This window comes from Balaenoptera musculus, chromosome X, assembly GCF_009873245.2.
Source record: "Balaenoptera musculus isolate JJ_BM4_2016_0621 chromosome X, mBalMus1.pri.v3, whole genome shotgun sequence".
NCBI lineage: Eukaryota > Metazoa > Chordata > Mammalia > Artiodactyla > Balaenopteridae > Balaenoptera > Balaenoptera musculus.
In genome coordinates this window covers 13,484,575-13,497,528 of record NC_045806.1, presented here as the reverse complement: position 1 = coordinate 13,497,528, position 12,954 = coordinate 13,484,575, and the positions used below count along the sequence as shown (strand labels likewise).

The 12,954-nt window shown below is 43.9% G+C and overlaps 1 protein-coding gene across 3 annotated transcripts in view; it reads right to left on the bottom strand.

The window, feature by feature from the left end:
• REPS2 (RALBP1 associated Eps domain containing 2) overlaps nt 1-11,201 on the bottom strand; it is a 228,487-nt gene extending 217,286 nt beyond the window's left edge. For all 3 annotated transcript variants that reach the window (XM_036840950.1, XM_036840952.1, XM_036840951.1), the window contains exon 1: nt 10,876-11,201. In XM_036840950.1, coding sequence (XP_036696845.1) covers nt 10,876-11,109 — 234 coding nt within the window. In that variant the 5' untranslated portion in view covers nt 11,110-11,201. The remainder of the gene's footprint in view (nt 1-10,875) is intronic.
• Nucleotides 11,202-12,954: the final 1,753 nt, after the last annotated feature.

Below are 12,954 nucleotides of genomic sequence, written 5' to 3'. Positions count from 1 at the left end.
TCTTAATTGCTGGCATTTATGGGATTTACTTCAATTAGTCAGTAAATTAACACAGGTGAAACACTTAATTATACCCCCAGAAGGCTAAACAAAAATATTTTTCTGTAAACCGAGGGCAAAGTGTTACAAATGAATTAAGTCAAAGCAAACATTTACTACTAGCCTAATATTAATAGCCTCTCCTGGTCCTGAATTAAATTATGAGTATAGCTGAGTTTCTCCAGTCTGTAAAAATCACTTTTTCCTATAAGTCCATGTTCTAGCCAGCCTCTGAAGTAGAGATAATAGTGGTAAATAAAACAGGCCCAACAGCCAGCTGGCGCGTGCTCCAGAGGGGCTCTCTGGAGTGAAGTGAGGTTGAGAGGGCCAGACAGAAAGGTCAAGAGCAGAGAGGGTTCAGAGCTGGAACTGCAGCAGGGACCTGAGGGTGAGGTCCTGGAGGAAGCAGCTGAGCATCCATTCACTCTGGGCTTCCTTCCCCCTTACAGGACAGACAGGGGAGGAGGGGGGAACAAGAGCCTTATGGAATCTCATTCCTGACCCAGACTTGCCAGCTACCATTCTGCTACCATTCTGACTTTGGAAACAATTAGCTACGTAGAACTGGAATTTCTAGACACCTCACAACTCTTCCAAGCAGGGCTTCTTAACCACTTTTGTGCTTTGGACCCCCCTTGGGCAGCCTGCATGGACCTCTTCTCAGAATAAATTTAAATGCGTAGAAGTAAACACTTAAAATACACAGGATTACTGTATAGCACAGGGAACTCTACTCAGTGCTCTATGGTGATCTAAATGGGAAGGAAATCCAAAAAAGAGGGGATATATGTATACGTATAGCTGATTCACTTTGCTGTACAGTAGAAACTAACACAATATTGTAAAGCAACTATACTCCAACAAAATTTTTTTTAAAAATATACACGACTACTGGGAATTCCCTGGCAGTCCAGTGGTTAGGACTCGGCACTCTCACTGACAGGGCCCAGGTTCGATCCCTGGTTGGGGAACTAAGATGCTGCAAGCCGAGCAGCGCGACCAAAAATAAAATACACAGGATTGTAAACAAAATATATTGAACTACAGCTATCAAATATTTAAAAAACAAGTTTGTGGTGGAAATACACGTGTTTATTAACACAATGATAAGATCAGCCAGTGTCTACAGCAGGGGTCCCCAACCCCCGGGTTCCTATTAGGAACCAGGCCGCACAGCAGGTGAGTGGCCAGCAAGCAAGCGAAGCTTCATCTGCCGCTCCCCGTCACTTGCACTACCGCCTGAACCATCCCCTCCCACCCCCGGAAAAACTGTCTTCCACAAAACCAGTCCCTGGTGCCAAAAAGGTTGGGGACCGCTGGTCTAAACCACTGTAAATTATCACTGAAATACCTGCAACAATTATAATATGATTTTAAAAATTCTATTTCTATAAGTGATCAAGTCACAGGAATTGCTAATGCTACTGTGGTTTGTTGCCTACAATGCATAATAGAAGGAAATGCTCAATATCAGTTAGGGGCCAGTAAAAAGAAAGCTGTTATTTTTTCCCCGCATCTAAATTCAAAGACCCCTGAGAGCCAGACCCAGGTTAAGAAGGCCCGCTTTACTCTGTGCAGGAGTGAGCATGCACAGCATTCACATCTGCTTTTCCACTTTTTTTCCCGCCTCCTACTAGTTAAGAGGAAAAACAAACTGTCTAAAGACTAAAATTGAAAATAATGCCTAAGAAGATATTTGCCAGTCCTACTTGGCATAAGAAAATGAATTATGCATGAAAATTTTTTTTTAAAGATAAAGAAATTTGACATGAGTGGCTGAGCAAAAACATATCTATTCTGACCCCCCCAAACCGAACCAGAATAATTTTCTGCTTCAGAAAACTCTGGAAGGCAAGTGTGGTAGAAAGATCCTAAGGTGACCCCCCTTCCAAAAATTCTCACTTCCTGGTATCTGTGCTTTTTTATAATCCTCTCCCCTTGAGTGCAGGCAGAACATGTGACTTGCTTCGAATCAATAGAATATGGCAAGGTGATGGGATGTCGCTCATCTAAGGCGACTGGAGAAAGTGAATCTCCTGCTGGCCTTAAAGAAGCAAACAGTCATGTTGTGAACTGCCTATGGAGAGGACCATGTGGCAGGGAACTGCGGGGGGCCTCTAGGAGCTGAGGGCTCCAGTCCTAAAATCACAAGACACTGAATTCTACCAACAACCATGTGAGCTTAGAAGAGGTCCCCAGATGCAAAAAGGAGTGCCACCTGGCCAATGCCTTGATTTCAGCCTTGTGAAACCCTGAGCTGAAGACCCAGTTAAGCCATAGAAACAATTAGTAACAAATATGTGTTGTATTAAGCTGTAATTTACATTTCTGGAAATTCATTCCAGAGCAATAAATAACTAGTGCAGTAACCAAAAGATGGGGTGACCTACCATCCAAGTTTGCCTAGGACTGTCTTGGTTTGAAAACGGGAAGTCCCATGCCCTAAGAAACAACTCAGTTCTGAGCAACCCAGGTTGGTTGGTTGCTGCTATGGTCTGAATATGTATGTCCTCCCAAAATTCCTATGTTGAAATCCTAATGCTCAGTGTGACAGTATTAGAAAGTGGGGCCTTTGGGAAGCGCTTAGGCCATGAGGGTAGAGCCCTCATGAATGGAATTAGTGCCTTATAAAAGAGGCTCCAGAGAGATCCCTAGCCTTTCCCACCATGTGAGGACACAGTGAGAAGTCACGGGCTATGAACCGAGAAGGGAACCCTCACCAGAAGGCAACCACGCTGGCGCCTTAGTCTTGGACTTCCAGCCTCAAAAACTGTCAGAAATAATTGTCTGTTGTCTATGAGCCACCCAGTCTGTAGTATTTTGTTATAGCAGCCGGAATGGACTAAGACAGTTGCCCACTAATAGACGTGTACTGAAGAAAAGAATAATATAAACACAAAATACTAGACACTTTGCCTATAGGAAACAAACAGAAAGTTTGAAAAAACCTGGAAAGGAACCAAACCCTCTTTTAAAAGTTACCAATAATTAGCAAAACAACTCAAGGGAATTCCCTGGCTGTCCAGTGGTTAGGACTCCACGCTTCCACTGCCGGGGAAGGGGGGGGGTGTCAATCCCCAATTGGGAACTAAGATCTTGTAAGCCATTTGGCACAGCCTTTAAAAAAAAAAAAAAAACCTCAAGATTTCCTCAAAACCAATTTTGTACACCCTTAAAGTAGAGCATTCCCCAGTTATGTGTGGGAAACTAGGACAATGTTCAAATCCATCTTGTATTTCTAGTCTTCACTTTGTTTTTCAATCTCCCTATTGGTTTCCCCAGCTGATTTATTTTAAATCAGTACTCAAACATCATTACCTTAAAGACTGGCAACGGCTCAATGATATGAATCCATCATTCACTCTTGCCATTTAACCATAGGCCACAGGTATTAAACCCATGCATGTTCCCATCCCCTCTGACCACCCCCAGGTTCCCTCCTTAAAGATAAACCCTATGGAATCATATGATGTCTGAGACTTGCTTCAGGATAAAAGAGGGGGCAAGGAACAAGGTAGGAATGCAGATGGAATGGAATTGACCGAGTATTGATGGTTGTTGAGCAGGGGTGGCAAGTGCAGAGTTTAATGTATTAGTCTATCTGTTTGCTTGTTTCCATTTTTTAAAAAACTAGAAAAAAGCAAGCCTATGAAAGCCTAATCAATTAACTCAAAGGTCCTGTAACACTATCAAGAATATCAGTGTGCTTTCTCTATCTATGAAGGCATTTTGAATGTTTGTACATGTTTAGAACAGTTCCCTAGTCATGTGACATTCTATATATTAAAAAAAAAAAAGTCACCTACTTTCCATAAGCATAAAGGTCTCTACAGCACCATAAAACAATGAGTCATTGGGACTTCCCTGGTGGCGCAGTGGTTAAGAATCTGCCTGCCAATGCAGGGAACACGGGTTCGAGCCCTGATCCGGGAAGATCCCACATGCCGTGGAGCAACTAAGCCCGTGTGCCACAACTACTGAGCCTACGCTCTAGAGCCTGAGAGCCACAACTACTGAAGCCCACGTGCTGCAACTACTGAAGCCCGTGTGCCTAGAGCCCGTGCTCCGCAACAAAGAGAGGCCACCGCAATGAGAAGCCCGCGCACCGCAACGAAGAGTAGCCCCCGCTCGCCGCAACTAGAGAAAGCCCGCACGCAGCAATGAAGACCCAACGCAGCCAAAAAAAAATAAAAATAAAAATAAATAAATTTATAAATAAATAATGAGTCATTGTAAGAGTAGGTAACGAAGATTTTTTAAAAAGAAACATAAATGAACTACAGCTACATGTGTCAACAAGGACGAACCTCAAGAACAAAACAATGAGAGGAAAAGCAAGTTGCGGAAGGTTACAGAGTACTATACTCCTCCTTCTGAGCTGAAAAGCCATACAAAACAATTTATCATTTTAGTGACACATGTGTATATATATACATGTATGTACACACTATATATATATACACACATATAGCTATAATAAAAGTACAAAAAAATTTCAAATCATGCACACCAAATTCAGGACAGTAGTAACCTCTGGGGTGAGCAGGAAGGGGAATGGGACCAGAGAGGGGGTCACAGGAAACTTTCACACTAACTGGGCTGTTTTACTTCTTATGCTGAGTAGTGGGTACACAGTTATTGTTGGGTAGTCCCTCTAGTTTTACACACCTGAAATTTTTTTTATAACAATTAACAAGGTACTATTATGCAAATGTCCTCCTTTTAACCAGACAATGGTATGGCTCTGGAACTTCCTTTATCTGCTGGCATTCATTCTGTTTTACAAAAAAAAACACCCTTTATCTCAAACAGCACATATTCCAAGTTACCGTTTTAGCATGCTGGCCTCTATCTCCCTAAAGCATATGCTACAAAGGGATATGATATAAAGATGTAAAAACAGAAAACTGTTTCATTTGCATTAAAAAAAATAGTTCTGGCTAATAATCCAGCAACTGGAAAAAGTTCACAAGAATTTTGTCTTTTGCCAATAGTTGTTTTTAATGATTAAACAGTTGCTTCAAAGAATTACAAGAAAACCTTTAAATATGACTTCTTCCCAAAGGTGAGTCCGTGCGCAGGAATTTTTAAAATATCCTCTACTTCTCGTAGCTTTGTTTTACTTCTTTTCCTCAATCAAAGCCACTCAAACAATCAGACATTACTTACTGGCTTTTTTCCCATTCAATGATTTCCCCTGACAATACAAAATCAACAGTGTTTTATAACTATTTCCCTTAAAGTCTAAGAGTTAACTGTCAAGTCAATGAAAGACAAATAATGTATGTATGATCTCACTTTTATATGGAATCTAAAAACAAACAAACCAACAAAAAAATGGAACTCGTAGATACAGAGAACAGATTGGTAGTTGCCAGAGGTGGGGGTGAGTGAAATGGGTGAAGGTGGTCAAAAGGCACAAACTTCCAGTTATGGGACTTCCCTGGTGGTCCAGTGGGTAAGACTCCGCCCTCCCAATGCAGGGGGCCCGGGTTCGATCCCTGGTCGGAGAACTAGATCCCACATGCATGCCGCAAATAAGAAGTCCACATGCCACAGCTGAAGATGCCACATGCTGCAACAAAGGATCCTGCATGCTGCAATGAAGATCCCGCACGCCGAAACTAAGACCTGGCACAGCCAAAATAAATAAATATTTTTTTTAAAAAAACTTCCAGTTATAAAATAAGTAAGTCCTGGGGATGTCATGTACAGCATGGTGACTAAAATTGATAATACTGTATTATGCATTTGAAAGATGTTGAAAGTAAATCATAAAAGTTCTCATCACAAGAATGAAATTTTTGTAACTATGTTTGCTGATAGATATCAGCTAGACTTATTGTGATGATCATTTCGCAACACAAACAAATAGTGAATCATTATGTTATATACCTGAAACTAATACATCATAAGTCAATTATATCTCAATAAAAAATATCTGAAAACAGTTAACCATATAAAAATGAAAACTAGGGCTTCCCTGGTGGCGCAGTGGTTGAGAGTCTGCCTGCCGATGCAGGGGACACAGGTTCGAGCCCTGGTCCGGGAAGATCCCACATGCCGCGGAGCGACTAGGCCCGTGAGCCATAATTGCTGAGCCTGCGCGTCTGGAGCCTGTGCTCCGCAACAAGAGAGGCCGCGATAGTGAAGAGGCCCGCGCACCGCGATGAAGAGTGGCCCCCGCTTGCCGCAACTAGAGAAAGCCCTCGCACAGAAACGAAGACCCAACACAGCCATAAATAAATAAATAAATAAATAAAATTTTTTTTAAAAAAAATGAAAACTAATTATAATGACTACTTGAAATATGCACAGCATTCTCAAAGACTAAGACACCATCCTGAAAGACAGATATTATAAAGGAGTCTATATAGTTTGCTAATTCACTACATCAAGCAGAAAACTTGCCAGTTTAAGGTAGATACTTTTGTTCTAGCTGTTATATTTTCTTACTCAAACCCTAAAAAATAAAAACATTTGCACTGCGGGACTTCCTTGGCAGTCCAGTGGTTAGGACTCAGAGCCTTCACTGCCAAGGGCCCGGGTTCGATCCCTGGTCAGGGAACTAAGATCCCACAAGCCCCGTGGCAAGCAAGCAAGAAATAAATAAATAAATAAAACATTTGCTTTGGAATGTAAGCTCTGTGAGGACAGGGATTTATGTTTGATTCACAGCTGTAACCTCAGCATCTAGAACAGTGCCTGATGCACAAAAGAAACTCAAATACCTCAAATACACATCCAACCCAAGTCTATGCATTCTAGTAAAATGCTGGCCTTTCAATACCAATGAAATACTTCACAACCTGGGAGACCAATCACTCTAACATTTGTAGCTCTTTGTCTTGAAGTATTAAACAAAAACTATTTACCTGTTTCTCAGACATCCATATTTACTTTTTCTAATTTAAGTGTTTTACTCTAACATTTTTCTACCTAAATCACGACTTCCCTGGTGGCACAGTGGCTGGGAATCCGCCTGCCAATGCAGGGGACACGGGTTTGAGCCCTGGTCCGGGAAGATCCCCGCGCGCAGCAACGAAGACCCAACACAGCCATACATACATACATACATACATAAATAAAATTTATTAAAAAATAATAAAATAAAATACATCAATACCTCTCTATAAAGAGACCAAAAGGCCTTTCAAAATAAGCTATTATGATGCACTAAAATATAATCCAAGACAGAAAATAGGCATATGGAAAGATCCTAAACATCATATGTCTCTAGGGAATTGCAAATTACATCAACGAGATACCACTACATACCTATGAGAATGGTGAAGATCTAGAACACTGACAACACCACATGTTGATGAGGATATAGAGCAAGAGGACCTCTCATTCATTCCTGGGGGGATTGCAAATGGTACAGCCACTCTGGAAGACAGTTTGGCAGTTTCTTACAAAACTAAACTCACTCCTACCATATGATCCAACAATCACACTTACTGGTATCTACTCAGAGGGGTTGAAAACTTAAATGCACACAGATGCTTACAGCAACTGTATCCATAACTGCCAAAACTTGAAAGCAACCAAAATGTCCTCCAATATGTGAATGGATAAACTGTGGTACATCCAGACAATGGAATATTATTCAGCACTAACAAGAAATAAGCCATCAAGCTATGAAAAGACATGGAGGAATCTGAAGTGCATATTACTAAATGAAAGAAGCCAATCTGAAAAGATTACATACTGTGTGATTCCAACTATACGACATTTTGGAAAAAGGCAAAACTCTGGAAACAGTAAAAAAGATCAGTGGTTGCCAGGGTTTGGGAGCAAGAACAAGGGATGAATAAGTAGGGCACAGAGGATTTTTAGGGCAGTCAAACTACTCTGTATGATACTACAACGGTGGATACACGTCATTATACATTTGTCCAAAACCAAAGAATGTACATCGCCAAGAATGAACCATAATGTAAACTATGGACTCTGGGTGATTACGATATACCAATGCAGGTTCATCAGTTGTAAAAGATGTACCCCTCTGATGGGGTGTTGATAATGGGGGAGGCTGGGCATGTGTGGGGCAGGGTGTATATGGGAACTCTGTGTACCTTCCCCTCAATTTTGCTGTGAACCTAAAACTGCTCTGAAAAGATAAAGTCTATTTAAAAATATGTATGTATTTCAACTGAAAACAAAATCCCTAAGATAACTCACTTCCATAACAAAGTAACAGGTATAGTGGTTTATTTTTATTCCAAGGAGGAGACAAAGTTAAGTATTTTTATAGAACATTTGCTTCAGGTAAGATTTTCAACCTTCCTGGAACATTATGGTAATCTTAACTGTATGCTTATTAAAAAGAAAAAAAAATCTGTTACCATAGAAACTACCAGGTCTAATTAGTGCCTCCATGACTTGGGCAGTTATACCTGTTGGGTCACTTAATTAAACTTACAGGTTCCTGTTTAACAGAGAAAGGCTAAAAACATCTACATCTGTTTAAAGAAAGGCTAAAACACTCATGGGGTAGTGCAAATCAGGATAAATGGAGTGCACGTGTGTGTACCACACCCAGACACACCACACCACACACCACCAAAGTGGTCGGTAAAAATTAGGTGGCTGCCGGCTGCTGGCTTTGTTTGACTCTCTTCTGATTACATTTCTCTGTCCAGGATGCATTTGATGTTCATGTTCACCTGTACGAAGAATATTGGGCTACTGCATCGTGTTAAGTTAATGGGGAAGGATATATTTTGTTTTGCTGGGCTGAATAAGGGAGCTTTAAAGCTCTGAGAGATTTACTACAAGCAATATTCTAGGGATGTCCCCTTTTGCCAGCATCTTTTGCAAACAGGTTTCGACTAGATATCAAGAATATAATCTCAGCCATACAATGGCACTGTGCCTTGAGTTCTTTTTAAATCTTAAACACCTCAAGGGAGCATGAGTTCTAACACCAGGAAAGCCCCCTTCCCAAGTCCTTAGGAGAAGTCAACCAACATAATTCATATTTAATATGCCCACCATCTCTTATCACACTCCATGTATTACTGACAACAAAATAAGCCTTAACAGGTGTCCAGCTGTCACTTACTTGCTCTGTGGCCTCAGTCACTTACTCCTCTTTCAGTTGAGAAACAGCAACAGCATTTAATAAATTTATTATGCTTGGGAGTATTCTGAGGGCCTCATGTAATAGCTATGGTTTGTGTTTTAAAATATTGACTTTTCCTCTACCTGGTCAAGCTTAACTGCTCAACAGCAGAGGCTGAACTGTCTCCATAGCAAGGACTTCTTAAGGGACAAACAGCCATGTTAAGGTCTGTGAATACTAATTATATTTTCAGAAATCTTGAATTCTGAAAAGTGAGAGATTACAGGGTGGCTAAAGTTATGCACACAAACAGACAGAGTGTATGCATGCCCCAGAAGTATAAAATGCAGTCTTAAGTGATTAAAAGAAAAAAAGTCTACACACACAATGATATTATAAGTGAACCATAAAACCCTCAATACTCCTTTGGAACTGGATTTTAAAATACCACTCCCCACTTGAAATATACAACTGATGTTAACTTTCATACTGACTCCAGCTTTTAAGAAAAGGTTCATTTCACATTTGGGGCCTGATATTAAGAATCACCAGGCTTCCCTGGTAGTTCAGTAGTTAAGAATCCGCCTGCCAGTGCAGGGGACACGGGTTCGAGCCCTGGTCCGGGAAGATCTCACATGCCGCGGAGCAACTAAGCCCGCGCGCCACAACTACTGAGCCTGCGCTTTATAGCCCGTGAGCCACAACTACTAAGCCCAGGCTCCACAACTACTGAAGCCCGAGTGCCTAGACCCCGTGCTCTGCAACAAAGAGTAGCCCCCGCTCGCCGCAACTAGAGAAAGCCCGCGTGCAGCAACGAAGACCCAACGCAGCCAAAAATAAATTTTTTTTAAATAGTCATTAATTCTAAAAAAAAAAAAAAAGGATCTTATCACCATGAAGTGCTAGTAACAGCAAAAGACAGACAAAGTGCCCACCAAGTAGTCCTTCTCCAGGCTCCAAGGAAAGCACAAAACAAAAACAGCATCTACTGCGCACCATCCGCCTCGTTCTTTTTCAGGTGTGGAGCAGCCAAAAGGATGTAGCTATGACACAATTACTTTGCAATTCTATTTCAAGTCCAAATAATGATAAGATGGGAAACTACAACTGTCCCCCACGGTGGACGTCTGGGGTCCACCTCTAGCCCTAAATAGGGAGCTTGGCTCTGCCTTGACAGACGTCCTCTCGCAGCCCTGTGTCCCTGTTCTGCAATTTGTCATTAGGCTTTCCAGTTTAACGCTAATATGCAGAAATATGTTAGTAGGCAAATATATATAGTAGATACGTATATATTACAAGTACTATATAAAGCGGACAACAGTCAGTGGTGGGGCCCCGGCCCTACAGACACACACACACCCTTCAAGTTCCAATCCTGCAAGCGCCCACCCACCCAGGAGAGGGAAGGGCAGGAGCCTCGAGCAGAGGTTAAACCAGACACCAGCCAAAACAAACACCACTTCCAGAACAAGGCAAACTTTGGGTCTGGGCGGCTGCAGAGCCCCAGAAACGGCCGGGGAGGGGAGGGAGTGTCCGTCCGTCTCAGGGGAGGAAGATGAGGAGCGCACCCAGCACTGCTGAGCTGCGGAGGAGGCTGGTGTCCCCTGGGGGACAAGGGCGTCGCCGCCATTCCCGGCTGCGAAGCCCCTCTCCGCGACCTGGCCAAGGCCTCCGGGTGCCTGTCGGCAGCCCTGTCGCCCCACCCCGCCCCCTTGTCCCCGTAGAAATGGTCCCCACAGACCCACAGGGGCAGGGGCGCGGGGACCTACCTGGTGCAGCGTCTCGGCGGGCAGCTGCGACGCCCGGAACAGGTCGGCCACGGGGCCCGAGGCTGCGGTGGCCGCGCCGGGGGCGGCCCTGGCGGCCTCAGGGGGCCCGGACCCGGGGCCCCCGCCTGCGGCGCCGGCGCAGCGCGCGAAGAGCTCAGAGTAGCACTGCTGCTCGCCCTCACTCAGCAGCAGCGGCGGTCCAGAGCCGCAGCCCCCGCCTGCTGCCGCCTCCATGGAGCCTGAAAGGGGGCCCAGCGGAGCACCGTCCCCGGTTGAGGCGCCGCCGCCTTCACCACAGCCTCCGCCGCTTCAGCCTCGGCCTTGGCCGCCGCCGCCCCCACGCCCCGCAGCTGCCGCGCGGCCGCTTCCTCCCGGCGCGCGCCGGCCCCGCCCCCGGACTTGAATGTTGTGCCTCCGCCGCGCGGCACATGGAGACAGGCGCGGCGCGGCCCAATCACGGCCTGGGATCGCACCCCGGCCCCGCCCCGCCCCGCCCCGCCCCGTGCGCGCCGGGCCAGGTAAGTAACTCCGCGCGCTGCCCGCCTTACGGATGGTCACCTGCTCAGTCCGCGATGCAGAGTCTAGAGAGTAGGAGCTAGCGCTGTTCCGCGTCCACCCTGCGCGAGAGGGGCATCTTTGGCCCTTCTCCCTGGCCGCGAAGGGGAACATCTAGACCCACCTGGAGAATGGCGCTTTTCATGGGGCGGGAAAGGCTGTGGTGTTTTCTCCCTAGGACGCTGGAGCAAGTGTAGTACCCACGACACGCCGTGCCTTTCCCAGAAAGGGACGAGGCATGGGAAATTAGGCTTCGCTTTTTCCATGACAGTACCCCTTGTGTCCTGAAAAGCTGGAGGGCAGAGATCTCCATACGAACCAGGGTCCCATTGACTCCTATAGTGTTCTAGGTGGCGACGGGGTTAGGCCACTTTCTCAGGCAAGGCTCAAACCTGGAGTTGAGCCTTAAAAAGGAATAACATCGGTTAGTGTTAAATACTAGAGTAATAGGAGTGAAAAGGGCCCTGGGAAGAATTGCACGTGTATATGCATTAAGCCTGGCTGGGAAACACTAACCCAAGCGAAAAAAATCAGTCCAGGGTTAAACACTAAACACTAGATAAATAGATGGATAGATAGATGGATAGATAGATAGAGAGAGATATATAGATATCTTTCACCCCAAATAGTGTTATTTTAATTAAAAACAAAACAAAAACCATCTCAGGAAATAGCACTGATGATAACAAGTATACTTTGGTATTTTGATCAACTAAAATAAGGACCAAGGACAGGAAGAGAGGAAAAGAAAAAGGAAGGTAAAGACGGGGGAAAGGGGAAAAGTGAAGAGAGATACATAAGAAAAAAGAGAAATTATGTCAATTCATAAATGATAGCCAGAGTAATATTTCCCATTTGGAATCTGAAAAAAATGAAATAGAGAAAGAGGATCCCCAAAATCACTAAGATTTCCTTATACCATTTTTTGCTTCAGACCTGCCAGGAGAGAATTAAGACAGCGGTAGGTTTGGAGAGAAGAGTACCAAAAGAATAGGTAAGTTAAGGAGCAGCAAAGACTAACTTAGTTGGGGAATTTCCACTTCAAAATCTCACCACCATTGTATTTTCCACAAGTGTAAAACCTTCTCAGGAAAACTGGAAGCCAAGAGATCATGTTTATTCCTTTCCTACCTTTCCCTTTGTGGTCAGACTTCCCTGAGCATGGCCCACCATTCTAACAAAGGTGAGAAAGGGACCCATTCCCCGTGATAAACGCCAAACCCCACTTTTCCCTGTGACTCCTGCAAAAAGAAATGTGAGATATAACAATCCCTAACATTCATATAGTTCATACTACGATGTCTATTTAAGCCTCATAGTACCTCTCTGAGGTAGGCTGGTTTCCCATTTTAATCTCCATTTTGCAGATGAGAAAATGGATGCAAAGATGGTGTGATTTGCCCAGCTGAATACTAGATTCCGAGTTGATCTTTGTTACTCAAGTCAGTTTAATAAATTTGACAGATACTTATTAAGCACTGCAGAGGTGGGTAGGAGGTCTCACATCTGTGTCTATCAATCCAT